General features: G+C 37.7%; 2 protein-coding genes across 3 annotated transcripts; both read left to right on the top strand.

The window, feature by feature from the left end:
- Positions 1–1,914: 1,914 nt before the first annotated feature.
- Positions 1,915–3,909, top strand: LOC118221599 (ferritin, middle subunit). Its single transcript, XM_035406818.1, has 4 exons — positions 1,915–2,261; positions 2,573–2,719; positions 3,061–3,186; positions 3,414–3,909. Exons 1-4 carry the CDS (start codon positions 2,157–2,159, stop codon positions 3,567–3,569), a joined length of 534 nt encoding a protein of 177 aa, XP_035262709.1. The 5' UTR covers positions 1,915–2,156; the 3' UTR covers positions 3,570–3,909.
- A 1,062-nt stretch (positions 3,910–4,971) lies between these two features.
- syt5b (synaptotagmin Vb) lies at positions 4,972–16,242 on the top strand. Of its 2 annotated transcripts, XM_035402802.1 has the most exons (10): positions 4,972–5,373; positions 7,479–7,664; positions 9,815–9,829; positions 10,412–10,590; positions 12,608–12,706; positions 12,897–13,064; positions 13,986–14,153; positions 14,366–14,483; positions 15,385–15,518; positions 15,613–16,242. In XM_035402802.1, exons 2-10 carry the CDS (start codon positions 7,499–7,501, stop codon positions 15,820–15,822), a joined length of 1,257 nt encoding a protein of 418 aa, XP_035258693.1. In that variant the 5' UTR covers positions 4,972–5,373; positions 7,479–7,498; the 3' UTR covers positions 15,823–16,242. The 2 variants fall into 2 exon arrangements, with proteins under 2 accessions (XP_035258693.1, XP_035258694.1); XM_035402803.1 differs by lacking the exon at positions 9,815–9,829 and having other exon boundaries at positions 4,976–5,373.
- Positions 16,243–17,690: the final 1,448 nt, after the last annotated feature.

Here is a 17,690-nt window from a genome sequence, read left to right as displayed (position 1 = left end):
TCAACTGCTGACAAGGTGTGGTGTCATGAGTTTCGGAGGACTGGGATGACATGACTCAGCAAAGAACTGATTTCTTTCTCACACTCATTTTTTATATACAGCTGGTTAAGGTTAGTTTTTCACATACAACTGCTGACTGCTTTTTCATCATCCCATAATTGCCAGTCTTGCATATATCTCTGAAACATTGCTCTTCTTTAACAGGCAAAAGACAAGTATATATATTTTTCTAACTGCAGCGCATAAATTGTGTATAGAGGAGAATGGTTTGTTAGAAAGCCAATAACTAGAGCTGGGATCAATCCAAAATTTAACACACCCCCTATTCACAAACTGAAAACACTGCACCCAGGTCAGCATATTAATTAGTAAGGTGTCTGTTGTGCAATTTTAGGTTTATTGGCCAAAGTTATTTTGTTGGCCATAGTTATTTACTATTAAACTATAAGAAGCTCAATATCGCAAAATATTCTAACCCTGACTGTTAAATTTGTTTGCATTCATAAGCATATGAGTGACGTTCACAGTATGAAGACAGTATACTGTATGATTTATTATTGAAGCAATATAACATGACAAAAAACATGTTATATTAGCTCCCTAATAAGCTCCATAATATACGGCATGTCGTGGTGGTTATTGGTTATGGGGAATCGGGGCACTAAAGGGGGCAAGTTGCTGAAAGCCTCGGAAAACCCACTCTGCCACATTGACTGACGTAATTATTCAAAAACGAATGTGATGTGGTAATCTAGGAGACACTTTTATACAAGAATATTCTAACATCTTTATATCTGATATACTAAAATGGTACCCATACAACTGAACACAACGCCACAACTCTTTGACTGACCAAAATTCAAGCCTGCAACATTCTGATTATAAACCATGTTTCCTAATCCTTTGGGAACACATTTGTGAACGGTTATGGAGCCAACTGAAATCTACAACTCAATTTAAGGGCTCGGACAAAACAGTAACGTAACTTTGATTCTAAAAAGAAATATTTTAACTACTAAAAACGTCCTGCGCATTTTTAATGAAGCAGCCACCAGGTTACTGTTAGTTGCCGGAAATCCATACAAAGCTGATTAATGGAATCTGATGCACCATCAACCCATTTTTGCAGTCTGCCTCTTGGAACCATAGTGAGATGCCTATATTTTCTTCATCATATGTAAGCTTCATACAAAACCTGTAATAATGTATTTCGGTCACAAAAACCACCTCTTTGAAACGTGTGAACGTGTGATCGAATTTGAACATCTAGACGCTTGCACTAGGACTTACACCATTTCACATTACAAAACATTTTATAATTGTACTTTCACATTTCTGTTTAGCATGTCACAATGAAATTGTGTCTATCTTGGCACTTACACAAGGTTCTGTTAGCTGTGGGATAGTAGGCGTTTTTTTCTTATAAGCTACGGCCATTGTAATTGTTAGCTAATATATTTTAAAACGTCCTCCGTGCATTTACTTAAGCCACATTAATATAATGATACCGTATTAGATTATATTCGTAACATTTCATCATGAAAATGAACACATTTTGTCTTGTGCAGTCTATATAGCTGAGTCACAATTTGATGAAGCATTAGTTAAGGGATTTGTAAAAATACATGTCATTCGTGTAATTATTATTTGCAAGTGGACGGACTCTATTGTAAAATCTAATATTTAACGATGTATGTACTAATACAAACGCTGCACTTTAAAATGCTTGTTTTGTCCAGAAGATCAAGCACTCGCTGCCAGCCACCCAGGCACATTAATTCATAGACTGTCTTCTTGGATTACAAAGAATTTCCTGTTTGTTGTGTTCGACCGCAGCTTCCTGTAAAAAAGTTCTTCTCGACTATTGGCTATTTCCACACGGATTCCCTCCTACTTTCTTTATTTTATTGGTTGCGAAACCCCATCTGTCAGCTACTGACGTAGGCAAATTTGAATCATATATAAAGTGAAGACACTACGACAAATTCACAACGCAGAGGAAATTTGGAAGTTCTTGCTTCAACAGTGATTGAACGGAACTTCGTACATTTTCGTTTGCTTTCGTAAAATTGTAAATAGTATTACATTCCTGTATTTTTTTACTTGAAAGAAAATATTTTTGTAAAATAAATTTTTCGACTGACGAAGAAGGCAAGATGGAAACCTCACAGATCCGTCAGAATTACCACCGTGACTGCGAAGCCGCCATTAACAGAATGGCCAACATGGAGCTGTTTGCGTCCTACACTTACATGTCCATGGTGAGTAACTCGTTAATGAATACTGATGTTCTTTATCTCATACTGCATTTCCCTAGTGCTTGCTTGCTTGATAAGTAACGTTAGCTACCTAGAAAATTTGTTGCCAACTAGCCAGTTTTTTAGGCTAGTGTGTGTCACACCCTGTAAACGCGTCTGTTCCGGTTTGACGTTATTTCATCTAAATCGACGAACTCGCTGTTTGTGCCACGTTAATGAGGTCATTGACCTCACATTACAAACTCAGTCTTGCCGTCACCCTTTGCTTTATAAGGAAGATTCCCTTGTGCTCACCATTGTTTTTTTCCCACCAGGCTCACTACTTTGCCCGCGATGACGTCGCTCTTCCAGGGTTCTCTCATTTTTTTAAGGAGAACAGTGAGGAAGAACGGGAGCATGCGGAAAAGCTGCTGTCTTTCCAGAACAAGAGGGGTGGACGCATTTTCCTGAATGACATCAAGGTCAGAAATCTGATGTTGAGTCTTTGGGTGTTTTTCTATCTGTTCTTGTCTGGTCTTGTAAACTTGCCTGAGGGTGTTATTTAATGCCACTCCCAAATATCAAATATTGAGGATGCATAAATAATTGCCACATACCTATTTAGACTTTCCAGTTAGCCTTGTCCTGCATGTCTTTGGACTGTGGGAGGAAGCCCACACAGACAGAGGGAATATGCAAGCTCCATACAGAATGTGTATATAGTCATCCGTGACTGCGAAATGTGAAGAATGACATCACTTCCGTGGTTTGGTGAACATGAGGGTGTGCCCTGGTGTGACTGATGTCATTCTTTTTGTTGCAGAAGCCAGAACGGGATGAGTGGGGTAGTGGACTGGAGGCCATGCAGTGTGCTCTGCAGTTGGAGAAGGATGTGAACCAGGCCCTGCTGGATCTGCATAAGATCGCCTCTGACAAGATTGACCCCCACGTAAGTGTTCTGGTTACTGTTTTTTTTTCTTCTTTTTTTTTCCCCTCACCCCTGTGCACTTCAGTCTGTATTGCTGGTGGCAAGAGTATTGTTAATGTTAATTTGTATTGAGATGAGTTTACCTCTGTTAAATTTCTTTGAAGTTAATTTATTGTGCTTCCTGAAGTTCCTGTAACTATTGTTTCTATTATTGATATTCTGCGTTTTTCTTATTTTCGCTTCCTTAGCTCTGTGACTTCCTGGAGACTCACTACCTGAATGAACAGGTGGAGGCCATCAAGAAGCTTGGAGATTACATTACCAACCTGGCAAGAATGGATTCGGGCAATAACAAGATGGCCGAGTACCTGTTTGACAAGCACACCCTGGGGGAAAAAAGCTAAAGTCTTCCCCAGTCTTCATTCTTGACCGCTTAAGACCCAAATAATTCTGCTTTGTTTCGGATAAAGTGTGGCTTTTACTGTACTCTTGTTAAATGGTCATCATAATCTACAACTGGGTGATAAGAAAATTTTACGTTCCATCTTCTAAACTGGTGATTAATTCATACATTGTGAACTTGGAGCCTTGTATTGTTAACACTGCATATTCATGTGAGTGTGCCTGAATGGTTCCTTTGTGTTATAATAGAAACTCCTGTTCTTAATTGTGTGCTTCTGCTTGTCAACGATTTAAAGCATTGGATTTGACTGAGGAAAATAAAGATTTTGTGCTGAACATTCACTTATGCTTCTGTTGAATTTTCTTGGTAATTTTGGAGTGGGGTGATTCATTATAATAGTAATATGTGCATTTAGTAGGTAGATAGGTTTCTGTGCGTAGCAGTTAAATATGCAAACTCCACACAAAGAACCTTCTTGCTGTGAGACAACAGTGCTACCCACTGCACCACCGTGCCGCCTAAATATATTCAATTCAATTCTCCAGATTAATTCAGTCAATTCAAATTTAGTTCTGCATGGAGTCGATATATGTATCCGTTAAATATGAATTATTTACAACTCCCCACCATAGGTAATCGACAACATACATACTGTAAATATATTCAATTCAATTCTCAGGATTAATTCAGTCAATTCAAATTCAGTTTCACTTAGATTCAATTCCGTGAATTCAACTACAATTAAAATCTCGACTAAATTACTTTTCTACATCAATCCCTTCAATCCAGAACAAATGCAATTTAATGCAGTTCCTTTCAATGCCAGGATTTTACAACATTATTCCCCACAGTATTCCATATTATGCCTCACCTAATTTGGCATGCAGAATCATAATTCAGAATGCCTGTCAGCCATTAGATAAACAGTGGACAAGTTGCAATCCATCTCACCAAAACTACTGGTGTACTCCCAGCCTTAGCTGTTGTCAGTCAGTAGCATGTTCACACCGACTTAGAACCCTTAGTATATCCAGTGAGGGAAGAAGCACCATAAGGCTAATGTGCTTAACAAATTACTGAGCTCTAGATTTAGTTAGCCCAGAAGGTTGTCAGGTACTTGAAAAGTCATGAAAAGCTCATAATTTTCTGTTTACACCAAGAGAAAATCATGAATTCTGTTCTCATTTAATTCACCCTGAAAATTATTTTTTTTTAAATATCAGTTTTATTTTTCTTGCTGTGTACCAGTGTAGTCGCTGTCATGTGAATACGTATTTAGAAACATATTTAAACTGTACAATAATTTTAAAAAACATATTTATGTAACCTATTTAACTGTAAATTGCCTTCAGGTGTGTTAAGTTAGATATTATGATGATTAGAAAAAGGGGAGATGAGTTGTCTTCAGCTGCTGACAGAAAAAAACTACCAATGAAATACCAGTCAATGTTGTTCCTGGTAAATTGACATGGGTATTATTAACTTAAATACTAAGACAAATATACTGTGTATGTCGATTTTTAATTTGAGAAGAAGGAAGATACAGCAACAGATGTGTAGCTGACCGAGAGGAGGGGGAGAGCAAGAGATTAAGCTGAGTACTGGTTTAGTAATTCGACTACGCTTTGGCTTAACGGGGGTGGAGAGGGGGTAGTGTTGTGCATTGCAGGCAAAAAAGGAAAATATTGAAAGGTGGTTAGGTGAATGTTCAAGGGAGAGAAAGGGAAAGGTTGTGCAACAGTTGTCTGCTCTCAGCGCGGAGGTATTCTCACATCGTTCGCAAAAATAAAAATATTAGCCTGTGGGTAAGTACATGCATTTAATCCATTATTTAACGTCACATTGACGCATAGTAATTCGTAATTTTGGAGCATACAGCACATAACATTATTAATATGTATAGATTATATGAATTTTGTATTTTTTACATGCAGGGAAAAATTAAACTGTTTGATGTTCGCGCGGGAATTGATTTGATTGCCAGGCTATAAATATGTACTCCTTCAACGTGTTGTCCGTTGCTTTTGAAAAGTCGCAATAACTACAAACAAATCAACTTAGTTACATATTTGTTTATTTTTTAAACCATAACCTTTGCTTTCTAAATGAATTCTCCCACACCCCGCCCGCCTAGTGTGTGCGAATGTCTTATTAATGTATTCATGCCACCATATCGGAATGTAGGTCTAACTGAACAAGAAATCACTATGGATGTTTTGATTAAACATGCTCTCATAAATATTTGTCGAGATATTTGTGTATTATACTGACATCTACTAACAATGGATCATGGAATAGAATGTAAAGTTCAAAAAGTGCTTAATGTAGCCTATATGGTGAGTTGCGTTACATGACTTTTACTGTGACTATCTAGCAGAGCATCTCATGGATTGTTGCGTCATCAGCTAAAATAGAAGCTTGTAAAAACAACAATCGAGAAATTTTCTATTGGTTGCAGGATGTTAGAAGTTTGATGGTGTCTTCATCCTAATTAAAAATTATTTGTGGCAGTAACTGGTAACACTATAACATGCTGCCCGATTTTTAAGTATACTTCTTTCAGTCTAGTTGCAGAAACCCTGCATAAAATTATTAACCAATTATTCTGCAATACTAGTTTTGTCAAAAGACAGTGAGTGGGAACAGCATTGCCTCTATGTCTGTGGAATTCACACACTCAGAGCTCTGGTATGCACATTCATTTTAGTCTTATCACTTGATATTGATTCCCTTGAGCGAGTATTGCTCCCATTTAATTTGAAGATAATACTGTGATCTGGTTCAACATAGCCATATATTCCATCTAATAGCTTACATCCCATCAAATACGCCCCACTCTCCTCACAAATGCTACTAAGCTTGTAAATGACTTACATAAGAATATTGATGAATCCACATCACATTTGCTTAAAATCATTTGCCGCGGTTGCCAATTAGATGCTGTTTATGTATGCTGTAATAAGAGTTTGATATGCTTTGTCTATGAAGCGAGCATAAGAGCAATATTCATTGGTAGCCATTTCAATCAGATAATGAAATCCCCTGATAGGATAAAAATATTCAAGGATCAGGATTCTCTGCTCTTTGCTTTCCATAGAGAACACAATCAAAACCACAACACCCATCATGTTACCCCATATACAGTACCAACATGAGGACTGAAGAAGAGGGGCTTTAAGCGGGTGGAGCCAAACTGTCCCTTATTTACTTAAGCTTTGGGATTTTTGGATTAATTTTTGCAGTTAATCTTGTTACAAGTCTGTTGGGAGAGAGGGAAGGATAACATAGTGTGTAACAGGGAGGGAGGAGAGAGTGACTGGGGATTAGGGTCAGCCATGTTGGGCAGCTGGCTTAGAGTTCCATTGTATGTAACCGCCTTCTCACTGCAGAACCCATTAAGCCAGGAGGGAGAGGGTGGAGTAACAGAGAGATTGTGATGCAGTGGTAGGCAAAACAGCTGGAAAACGAAACAGGAGGAGACAGGGAGTGAGGAGTGACAGAGAAGGAGAGTAGCACAAAGCAAGGGGGGAATAAACTGGGATTGGAAATGCAGGAAACAAGACTCTAGAGTTTACACCTGGAAAGGTTAAAGAAATATGGACCTATTTGTTCCCTGTACTCATATTCATATTGTGAGACAACGGTCTGAGGTAATATAACTTACCAGGTACTATAGTTCATTTTCTATTACATGCATATATTGCATAGTATGCTCACCTTACTGTACATTTTCTGTGCATTTATCTTGCAGTGGAACTGAAAAAAGTAATTTATAATATTACATTTCATTTATTTTTATCATTACATTACATTTATATAATATCAATAACCATATGATATATGGTTGGTGTGGTTTCACAATGCACTAATGCACAATGTGTATGTTCTTCACGATATGTCCATTACCTAGCTACAATAAGATTGGCCAGAATGGAAGTCAGAGGGCGGCGAGCGGCCGAGCCATCTGAGCCTGAGCCAGAGTCAGCCCCTGCCCAGGAACCACCACCCCTAGCCCCTGCTCCGCCTGCTCACCACCCCAGCCACAACTTCAACAACATGAAGACAAAGTTTATGAATGAGCTGGGTAGACTGCCAAGTGAGTAGTAAGAACCTCCACAGATTTAGTATGGCATGCACGATTTTCGGACACAATGAGTAAGACTAACGTTTCTAATATTTCTTTCCAGCGCCAAATAGTTTATATGTGTGTACTATAAATAGAATAGCTGGTTTTCTCATCATTTTGGAGACTCATTTCTGGGGCCATTAAGTCATTTGCACTAATTAACTATCTCTTGAGTGTTCATGTGCCATATATATGTATAGATTATTACCTTGAGGCAATTTGATTTTTTTTCTTTTGTACTACTATGAATGAATGTGTTGAGGATAGAATACTGTATTAATGAGAAGATGTGCATTAAATGGTTACAAAAAAAAAATATATATATATATATATATATACAGTATATATAGACAGTAGGGGTGCACCGATTGATCGGCTGTGTATCGGAACCGGGCAGTTTTCACTCCATAATACACAATCAGAAACCCGCAGATTTTGGCCGATCTGAATTCCGGTTTTATGATGTAAGAAATGTGAGTCCATGTGCAAGTTGCATTGGAATGCTGCCACTATATCTTTCCTAGAATATCAGCCATCAGGAAACAATAGGCTACAAAGTGCATAAAGCAGACATTAAAGTTATGTTTTTTCAACCTGGGTCTTCTTTCCGTAATATTTTTCATCAGTGCTATTGGTTCTGATAGTATTTTACACAACTGATTCATTGTCAAGTTTTGGCTTTTTTGACGTTTTCTTTCTCAATGCCAGTAGCTTCACAGTGTCTATGGGGAATTTCAAGAGGCCACAGGTTCAATGTAGCTTCAAGCAAGTCCAGTTTATCTAAAGCTGTTTACTAAAGTGAAAATGAATGTGAATGTAGAAATTTATTTGTCGAAATTAAAAATAATTCCGTCTGAACCTGCAGAATTGACCGTAAGCTACACTATTCTGTGTGCACACAAATTTAGCTTTGTCTGTAGGCCTATATTCTGGTTTCAAAAAAATATAGTCGACCATCAAAGTGAAGAGGCTCGACAACATCCTTCTAATAATCCTTGTGATGAATAATTAGCTAGTGCAACATGTTCAGAATTTGGATTTTCAACATTATCTTATGAAGGTAATCCACGTTTAAGGTAAAATATGTTGATTCTACTTACTACAAAAATATACTGTTCTGCAGCCCTGGCGCAGATCATGTGTGAAGCCGTCACGCTACGACAACAATATAACAATAATTCTGTTAATAATAATTATTATTATTATAATAATGATGAATGTATCTGAATGTATTGATAACCTATAGCGCAAATGAACAATTATATGTTTTCTTTGTTATTTGTTGCTTTAAATTTTTTTTTTTTTTTAAATAAAAAAAAAAAACTTTAAAAATCGGCTATCAAAATCGGAATCAGCTGATTTGGCTTTAAAAAATCGGCAACCAGAATTGGCCATAAAAATTCATGATCGGTGCACCCCAAGTAGACAGAGGTCATGATTAAGCTGAAAAATATAAGTTGAAACAATGTTATATATGAAACAATGTATATATCAATGATAAAACAAAGCCATTTAAATTTTAATATCAATTTAGGCATATCAAATTGAGCATAAAAATTTAAGGCTAATGTGCATCATTTAATGGATTACTTTAATTGAACTGGAACACAGTAAAGGACAGTAAAAGAAACGGATATGATTGCAGAGATTTACTGGGAGCTAAGAAGAATTTAATGGAGAACAAGAGAGAGCATGCACAAATGAAATGGTAAATGATCAAAATGGCTTTGATGGACTTCAGCCTTGACAAAGAAAAGAAAGTGTAAAACAAATAGTTTCTGAATTTATTTAAATGCATTAGTTCTATGTCTATCCATTTATTTGTTCAATTTGTACACCACAAATGTTGAATGTTTGTAAAAAATTGTGGTGCTGACTGAATGGGTAAAGATGTACAGAAACACTTACACTTACAAAGAGGTTTATCTCATACAGTTGAGAGAGTACCTGGACACAGAGGAAGACTTCATTCAGAATACAGTTCTAGAGACAGTACAAAAAGGGTTCACGTGCTCTGCAGGCATTATGATGGGCACAGTATATTGTGTTATGCTTTATATCATCTCGTCCATCCATAACTTTCAATTTCTTCATTCCATTCTCTTTTTTTCATTGTTCAGACCATCGTCACAGACGTGAGTCCATATATTTGTTTTCATTCCATTTCCTTTCCTTTACCTATATCTGTCTGTTCAGCAAGTTAATACTCATAAATAACTGAAAATCACATCTCTCCATTGTTTTGAATTTGGAAACTCAATTGTTTTGCCTTTTTCATAGAGATCAGGGATTCTCTGTGGTTTCGTTTTACACTGCTGGCATTATACTACATTGCCATGCTAGAAAAATCTGCCATTTTGTAAAGCACAGTGCACCTCCCTGTATCTCCCATTTGCCAACCTTCCTCCAACTCTTCCATTTTCCTAGCTATGTCACAAGGCATCTACACCTCTGTGAGCTTCTTACTTTTATAGGCTTGAGATTTCTGTTTCCAGGGCAACTTGACCCAGCTTCTTTTTGTCACAGTTGCTTAGGAACCAGAATCTCATATGCATTTTTATATTACTTTCTTGACTACCTGTCCATATAAATAACTGTTTCTCGCATAGTCAGTTAATGTTTCTCAGATCTTTGAATCCTTTTATCTGTGTTACTCTGCCCATGTTTGTTCTAAGACAGATTTATTTTACTTTGGTTACAATATTCCCCTTTTCCAGTTCCTATGTGGGCAGTGGGAGCCATTGTGGTGGTGGTCCTGGCGTTAGTAGGCTGCTTTGTCTTCTGTGTTGTGAAAAAATGCTTCGGCAAGAAGAAGAAAGCAAAGAAAGTGAGGGAGAGGAAGGCTGGCCGCAGAAGGAAGGGAGGTGCAGAGGGTGAAGGCGAAGGTGCAGAGAAGGTGAGGAAAACAGACAAAACACAGCAACATTACAACATTATATAGCTCATGTTATACTGTCGGAATGGACCTTTTATGAAACGTAAAACACCCTATAAAGAGACAGCAGGTCATGAGTAAGGCGTACAAGCAATAAGACACCAATAAATACAAGTGTCAGTCCATTTTATTAAAAAGGAGTGAGATAAAAACATGAAAAGTGCTGTAGAAGGTCTCCTTCTCCTTAAAAGAGCCAATGGCATAGTCTAGGCTTTATATAAAACTTACACAATAAAATGTAATTTCCCAACATGGATCACTTAGAGCCGTCATGTACTGTGTACTTGTTTCATTCAGACTCTGCACAATTAAATAGGTGTTGAATGCTGATCCAGATTTAACACCCCTTTGCAGTCATCTGTTTGAGAACCATCATAAAGGTTCTCAAACATAAAGTAGTTGTTATTACTAATACAGACTTGTATTTCATTCCAGATTTATAACCTTTCCATGAGTTAAACTTAATTTAGCTGGAGTTAATTCATGCCTAAATGCAAGATTTAACTCTGGAACCATGTTATAATCTTGATATTACATACTTATCGATGATTTTTAAAAATGTTGCACCAGCATGTTTTGGAACTGGTCCCATATGTTGTGTGTCAGGCGTGTAGCTGCAATGCAAATACACTATATGACCAAAATTATCTGGACATTCCTTGACCTGGGGCTGTTTTTCTTAGTTTGGGCTAGGCCCCTTAGTTCCAGTGAAGGCAAATCCTAATGCTACAGCATACAATCACATTAGAATCTATATTCTGTGGGTCCCGAAAAGACTGGCCTTGTCTGTTTCAGCATGACAATGTCCCCGAGCACACAGCGAGGTCCATATAGAAATGGTTTTGTTGAGAACGGTGTGTAAGAACTTGACTGGCCTGCACAGAGCCCTGACCTCAGCCCCATCCAACACCTTTGGGATCAATTGGAAAGCTAACTGTGAGCCAGGCCTAATCGCCCAATCTGTACCCGACCTCACTAATGCTCTTCTGGCTGAATGGAAGCAAATCCCTGCAGCAATGCTCCAACATCTAGTATAAAGCCTTCCCAGAAGAGTGGAGGTTGTTATAGCAGCAAAATTATGCTGTTGGATGCCAGGTGTCCACATACTTTTTTTGTGCTGTGTTAATAAATGCATTTTTAAATTGTTAGAATAAGTACACTGCCTTGCTGGTGTATTTACACAAAGTTTGATGCTCAGCTGGTAGACCTCTGATTACAGGATCTACTATATGGCTGTAAGCACTAGGCAAGCTCCATTTAGGTGCTGCAAGAGACAGTGTTACAGTACCTTGATTCGTATAATTAATTTTATTATACACATTTAATGAAGACTAACAAAAAATACAGTTTATAATGAATAATAAAAGTGCTAAGCAATATTTTAATTATCAATCTTGTGGATTTGGTTTTATAAGCTTCTTAGGTTTTGAACTAATAGAGGAAAATATTGGTGTCTTTATTTATTTGTTTATTTGAGTGAAATAGGATGCCATGGGAGACCACAATACAGTTCCCTAAGATTACGATTAACTTTAAAAAAAGAAGCACTTTGATGAATGTTTATTTTTGTTGTACTTTTTCCACAAGAAATTATTGGGGGTGTGAATAAATGTGACATATTTTTGGCAAAAAATATTACTCATATTGGTTCTCCCAGTTTACAGTATAGTTAATTGCATGTATTGTTTCTTTTATACAGACTTCTTTGCTCATCTTTATCAAGGGTGTGATTAATTGTGGAGGGCATTGTATATTCTCCAGAATAACCCAAACATTACATTTGACAATTTTGCTTTGCAGAGAACTATGACTTTTTTTTACAGTAGACCATTTTATCTAATGGCTTAAATTGTTTGTATATTGTGAAGAAGAGATTTCAGAGATTACCACAATCAGCCTTAATCATGTCAGAGTAGTAGATGGGTTGTATAGTCCATCCTCCTTCATATTATAATGTGTGTTTCAATGTACTGTGTAGGAAGAAGGAGATAAGCAAGAGGGTGCTGGGGAGGAGAAGGAGCGGGAGAACTTGGGGAAGTTGGAATTCACTCTGGACTACAACTTCACTGATGCTCAGGTGCATGTGTCCTCTGGTTTGTCTGTGCTGTGCGTCAGCCCCTCCTTCACTGCCAATGTCTGGACCTCTCCCTCAGGATCAGAGCCAATGTTATGCCTTTTCTGTAGCTTGATTGCAGCCTCTCTCTAACATTACTTGTCAGTCAGTGGGTATGCATTTGTTCAAAGACTGATGGTCTTCTCTCTCTCAGCTGATAGTGGGAATCCTCCAAGCCCAGGACCTAGCTGCTATGGACATGGGAGGAACATCTGACCCCTATGTTAAAGTATACCTGCTCCCTGACAAAAAGAAGAAGTTTGAGACCAAGATCCAACGCAAGAATCTGTGTCCAGTGTTCAACGAAACCTTTATATTTAAGGTCTGTGTTGTGATTGTATTTATGAGTGATGGTGACTGGTTTGGCTGATCTTCTTCTGTTTCTGAACTGAGCATGTATCAGTTTCCAGTCCTACTTTACAGATGTCACTTTAAATTGTTTTATTTTTTTTATTTGCATAGTTAGTAAGCATACTCATTCTTCCAGGTGACAATAATACATTTGTTTATGAGGAAATATTAAGATAAAGTGATGTTTAAAGTGATAAAATCAAGGAAGAAGCACACAGATGGTGTGCACAGCAGGCTGAAACCCAGTTTAGTATTTAAGTGGCCATGTAATATAACGATTATGCCATTGGGCTTGTAATCCAATAATGTGAGTTATATTCCCAGGTAAGGCACTGCCATTGTAGCAACCTAAATTGAGCAACCTAACCTGAATTGCTTCAGTAAACATCCAGCTGTATTAATAGGTACTACAATAGATAAAAATCTGCTAAAAGCTATAAATATAAGTGTAATGTGTTCTTTCACAAGACCAACATGTAAGATCTCCCTGAAAATGTAAGCATACAGAGTGAAACGTTCTGACTCTTTCCCCCCAGTAAGTAATGTGCTTCATGACTAGTTTTAGAGTGTTTGGTACCTAGTTACAGTGTTTGGTAACTCTGACCAGACCAAGGTGTTTCAGAATGGGCCTGCCATTATAGTTATCCAGAAGTACATTTGATTTATTTGCCTCTGTAAGTTGTCAGTTAGTTGCTTTGTGATATACTTGTCTAATTGCGTACCTAACCTAACCTCTTCCCCACAATGGAACAAAATTACCAGTACTGGCATGGCACTCACAGTCTATACATATTTGGATAGTCAGGGACAAATGTGCACTCTACATTGAATGATGCCTTCTTCTGTCGTTAGTTGTGACAAATTTCTCTTGATTTCGTCCTCTTTTATTCAGATTCCTTATGCAGAGCTGGGTGGGAAGACTCTGGTATTGCAGGTGTTTGACTTTGACCGTTTCTCCAAGCATGATGTCATTGGTGAGATTAAGATTCCCATGAACAGTGTGGACTTGGGCCAACCCTTACATGAATGGAGGGATCTTGAGAATGGAGAAAAAGAGGAGGTAGGTAGAAACAGACCTCAGTGATCCTTCCTAAACTCTTGGTGAATGCTTTTTTTTTTACTTTCTTACTTCTTTATTCACTCAATTGTTTCCTCTCATATTGTTCTCCTACTTCTTCCCATAATTTTTTGCTTTCCATTATCCCATCTCTGGCTTCAAATTCTTTGTATTGACATATCTGTATTATTAACACTTAACTGTATGTCTCTCAGCAAGAGAAGTTGGGTGACGTCTGCATCTCTCTGCGTTATGTCCCTACGGCTGGCAAACTCACAGTCAACATCATGGAGGCCAAGAACCTCAAAAAGATGGATGTTGGTGGCTTATCAGGTGAAGGCCCGCCCCCCCCCCCCCCCCCCCCTTGCTGTATTAGAAAATGCAGATATATAATTACAAAACCTAAGGTTAAAAACTCAAAATAAGTATCTGCCTGTATGAGAAAATAAGTAAATTGCAGAAAACCTTCAAAGTTGACATTTTCTTTTTTGGTAATATTTTAAAAAAATCATTTTTATTCAGTGACTACCCTTGTTTAGGGCCTATACTGTACATGCTTCCCAATTACATGATAGTTTTTTAAATTATTATTTTACTGGGGCAAATATGATAATTTGCCATGCTCAAGGTTAACCAAGGGATAAATGGGAGGGATTCAGTCGGTGGGGATAGCAGTGTTCATTGCTCAAGCAACCCCTGTTGGCCATTCAGGCGCCCGTGGCTTGCTCTCTGCACATGCATATGACTGGGTCTTCTCCTCCCCCTCTGCGTGTGTGGGCCTGTGGCTTTGGTGTGCAAAGAAGCATCTGGCTGACACCGTGTGGTTTGGAGAAGAACTGCAAGTTTGTCTTAACTCTCCTGAGCTAAGAGCCATGTCTGAGCATGCTTCTTTGCAAATGGGATATTCCAAATTCTGGTGGAACTGCAGATGCCAAATTTATTTATTTATAAAACTAAGCTGTTTCCAGAATACCTACACATACAAAATCTCATAATGCTCTATGAAGCCAAATGAACAGGTCTTTCAAATCACAGTATATCAGTCTATATATCTGTCTGTGCCAGTTACAGGTCTTTGAATCAAATAAGTTTGCTTAAACATACTATTTTAACTTTTGTATGTATGTTAATAGCTAGCTAAAATTGTTCTTGCGTGTTTTGCTGTTTCGTCCCTCTCCAAGTCAACTATGCCCCTTCAAGTACATCACGGAATTTCCCCTTCTTCTTTGTTCAGATCCTTTTGTTAAGATTGTGCTGCAACACAATGGGAAGCGACTAAAGAAGAAGAAGACGACAGTCAAGAAAAACACACTCAATCCCTACTTCAACGAGAGCTTCAGCTTTGAGATTCCATTTGAACAGATACAGGTATTACATTTCTCTAAATATTTATTTTACGTATTGGAGCATCCCCTTATTATGGGTCTACAGACTGTGTTATTCTCTCCCTGTTTCTGTATAGAAAGTGCAGGTTGTGATAACAGTGTATGACTACGACAAGCTGGGGAGCAATGATCCCATTGGCAAACTCTTCATTGGCTACGGGGCCACAGGAGTGGGGCTTCGCCACTGGTCAGACATGCTGGCCAATCCAAGGCGCCCTGTTGCTCAATGGCACACTTTACAACCTGAAGAGGAAGTGGATGCTGCCCTCAAAGGACCCCATCGCTAACCTACTTTTTATTCAGTTCTTGGTTGTGATTTGATTGGTGTTGCGTTGTAAAATTGGTCTGAATTATTTTGTCTTCCTTTAAAAAAAATATTTAATTGGTTTCTTTTGTATGTTTTTTTGTTTCTGGTGAGTTTTTATGGTACTGTATTTGTATTTTTGTGTCACTTTTGTTATTTTGTTACATTCCCTTACTTTGTCCTCAGTGATAACTTCTGTGTGTGTGAATGTAGTGTGTGAATGTATTCTCTGCACCTGTTTGATTGTATGTGTGTGTGTGTGTTTGGTTCTCTGTATATTGTAAGGGTAATCTTCCCAAATAGATGGGACACGTTCAGTAAAATAACTTTTTCTTGAATGCTTTCTTTGTGAAACTTTTGGGGAAGAAAAACTGTTCTCAAATAAAAGATAAGTGTCAACCATGCCATGTCTCTGTGAATCACCATCAGACAATTTAGTGGTGCAAAAAAAAACTATGATGGTGCAATATAAAACTATGACTATACATGGCATCATTTTTATTTTGCACCATTAAAGGCCTTATTTTGCATCCGTGCGCTCCAGACTTTTTCCTTTTGTAATCTTATATTGTCCTTTATCTGAGAAGCACCATACCGGCCTTTTGATTGGTTGGTGTGCAGTGACCTCCTTTTTTGAACTCTCTGTTGTAAGCTTAGTGTATATGCAACACAAGGCCACGTGAATACTGTCTAATTAGCCAAGTTTTAACATTTACTGTAATGCAATGCCATAATGTAAAGCTGAGACCCAAGCTCCCAGTTGCTGAAGGGTCATTGGTTCAGAGGTGGATTAAGGATATGCAACATCATATCCTGAGTTTAATTTGGCAGATGGAATAATTGTCTGCATAAAATACAATGGACTATAAATAAAAACGTATCTGGCTCACCAGTTCCGTATACCTTTAAAAGGTAAACATGCTAGCTTACTCAATGTGACAGCTTTAACAGATATAACTTCAGCAATATAACACAATTACTGACTGAACAGTGACGTGATGTGGTAGTTAACATTAGTTGACAGTGGGATAAGGCATTAATGAAAAAAACTACAACTAAATACACAACTAAAATTGTTAATAAATAGTTACGGTTTGGTGGGGCGGTATGCCCTACACTTATACAGCACTGAGTGTTTGGAACTTTTCAGGGTCTCCCACAGAAAGAACAACAATTACCACAGACTCTCAGCCCTTAAGAACAGTAACTTCTGAACCTTCTGCCCTCGTGTAAATATTGTACATACTTCCTTTTTTATAGCCTGTCACTTATATGCACTTTTGTCACTATTGTCCCCAGCAAACGCTTTTCACTGTACCTTTTCTGTGAATTGGTTATTATTGCTTGTCCCACCACTTATTGGAAACTACCATTCTTCCCCACCTATATGGACTTTCACTATTTCTATTAATGTTGCTCACCATATCTACCCCACCCCTTGACAGCTGGCTCTTAACAAAAAATATGACAAACACTTTCATTTATTGGTAATTCATGGTAAAGGAAAAATGACAGAATCCATGCCCGAGAGTTTCTTTCAGCAATAATGTATGTGTATGCATGTCTTTCACTTCACTACTTTTCATTATACATTTATTCATTATTATTAAAAGCACTAGACGCACATAATTGTTCATACATATAGAAGTTTATTTATTTATTTATTTATTTATTTATTTATTTATTTACTATTTTTAAATGTAACAGCTCAATTGCAGATTATTTCCAAATCTTCATTTTACAGTTTCATGTGACACATTCATTTAAATTCTTCCATGCAGCACTTTTTATTTTACACTTAGATGTGACACAAAGATAAAATTTTCTCCCTCGATGCCGAGTGCTGTAGAG

This window comes from Anguilla anguilla, chromosome 2 (assembly GCF_013347855.1).
Source record: "Anguilla anguilla isolate fAngAng1 chromosome 2, fAngAng1.pri, whole genome shotgun sequence".
Lineage (NCBI taxonomy): Eukaryota > Metazoa > Chordata > Actinopteri > Anguilliformes > Anguillidae > Anguilla > Anguilla anguilla.
The sequence above is the reverse complement of the archived record's forward strand: the minus strand, read 5'-3'. Positions and strand labels throughout refer to the sequence as shown.

Excerpts from the sequence above, each read along its gene's own strand:
- LOC118221599 (XM_035406818.1), top strand. The coding sequence starts at position 2,157 with ATGGAAACCTCACAGATCCGTCAGAATTACCACCGTGACTGCGAAGCC. Across the intron at positions 2,262-2,572 it reads CCTACACTTACATGTCCATG|GCTCACTACTTTGCCCGCGA; the intron begins GTGAGTAACTCG and ends TTTTCCCACCAG. Across the intron at positions 2,720-3,060 it reads TTTTCCTGAATGACATCAAG|AAGCCAGAACGGGATGAGTG; the intron begins GTCAGAAATCTG and ends TTTTTGTTGCAG.
- syt5b (XM_035402802.1), top strand. The coding sequence starts at position 7,499 with ATGGAAGTCAGAGGGCGGCGAGCGGCCGAGCCATCTGAGCCTGAGCCA. Across the intron at positions 12,707-12,896 it reads ACAACTTCACTGATGCTCAG|CTGATAGTGGGAATCCTCCA; the intron begins GTGCATGTGTCC and ends TCTCTCTCTCAG. Across the intron at positions 13,065-13,985 it reads ACGAAACCTTTATATTTAAG|ATTCCTTATGCAGAGCTGGG; the intron begins GTCTGTGTTGTG and ends TCTTTTATTCAG.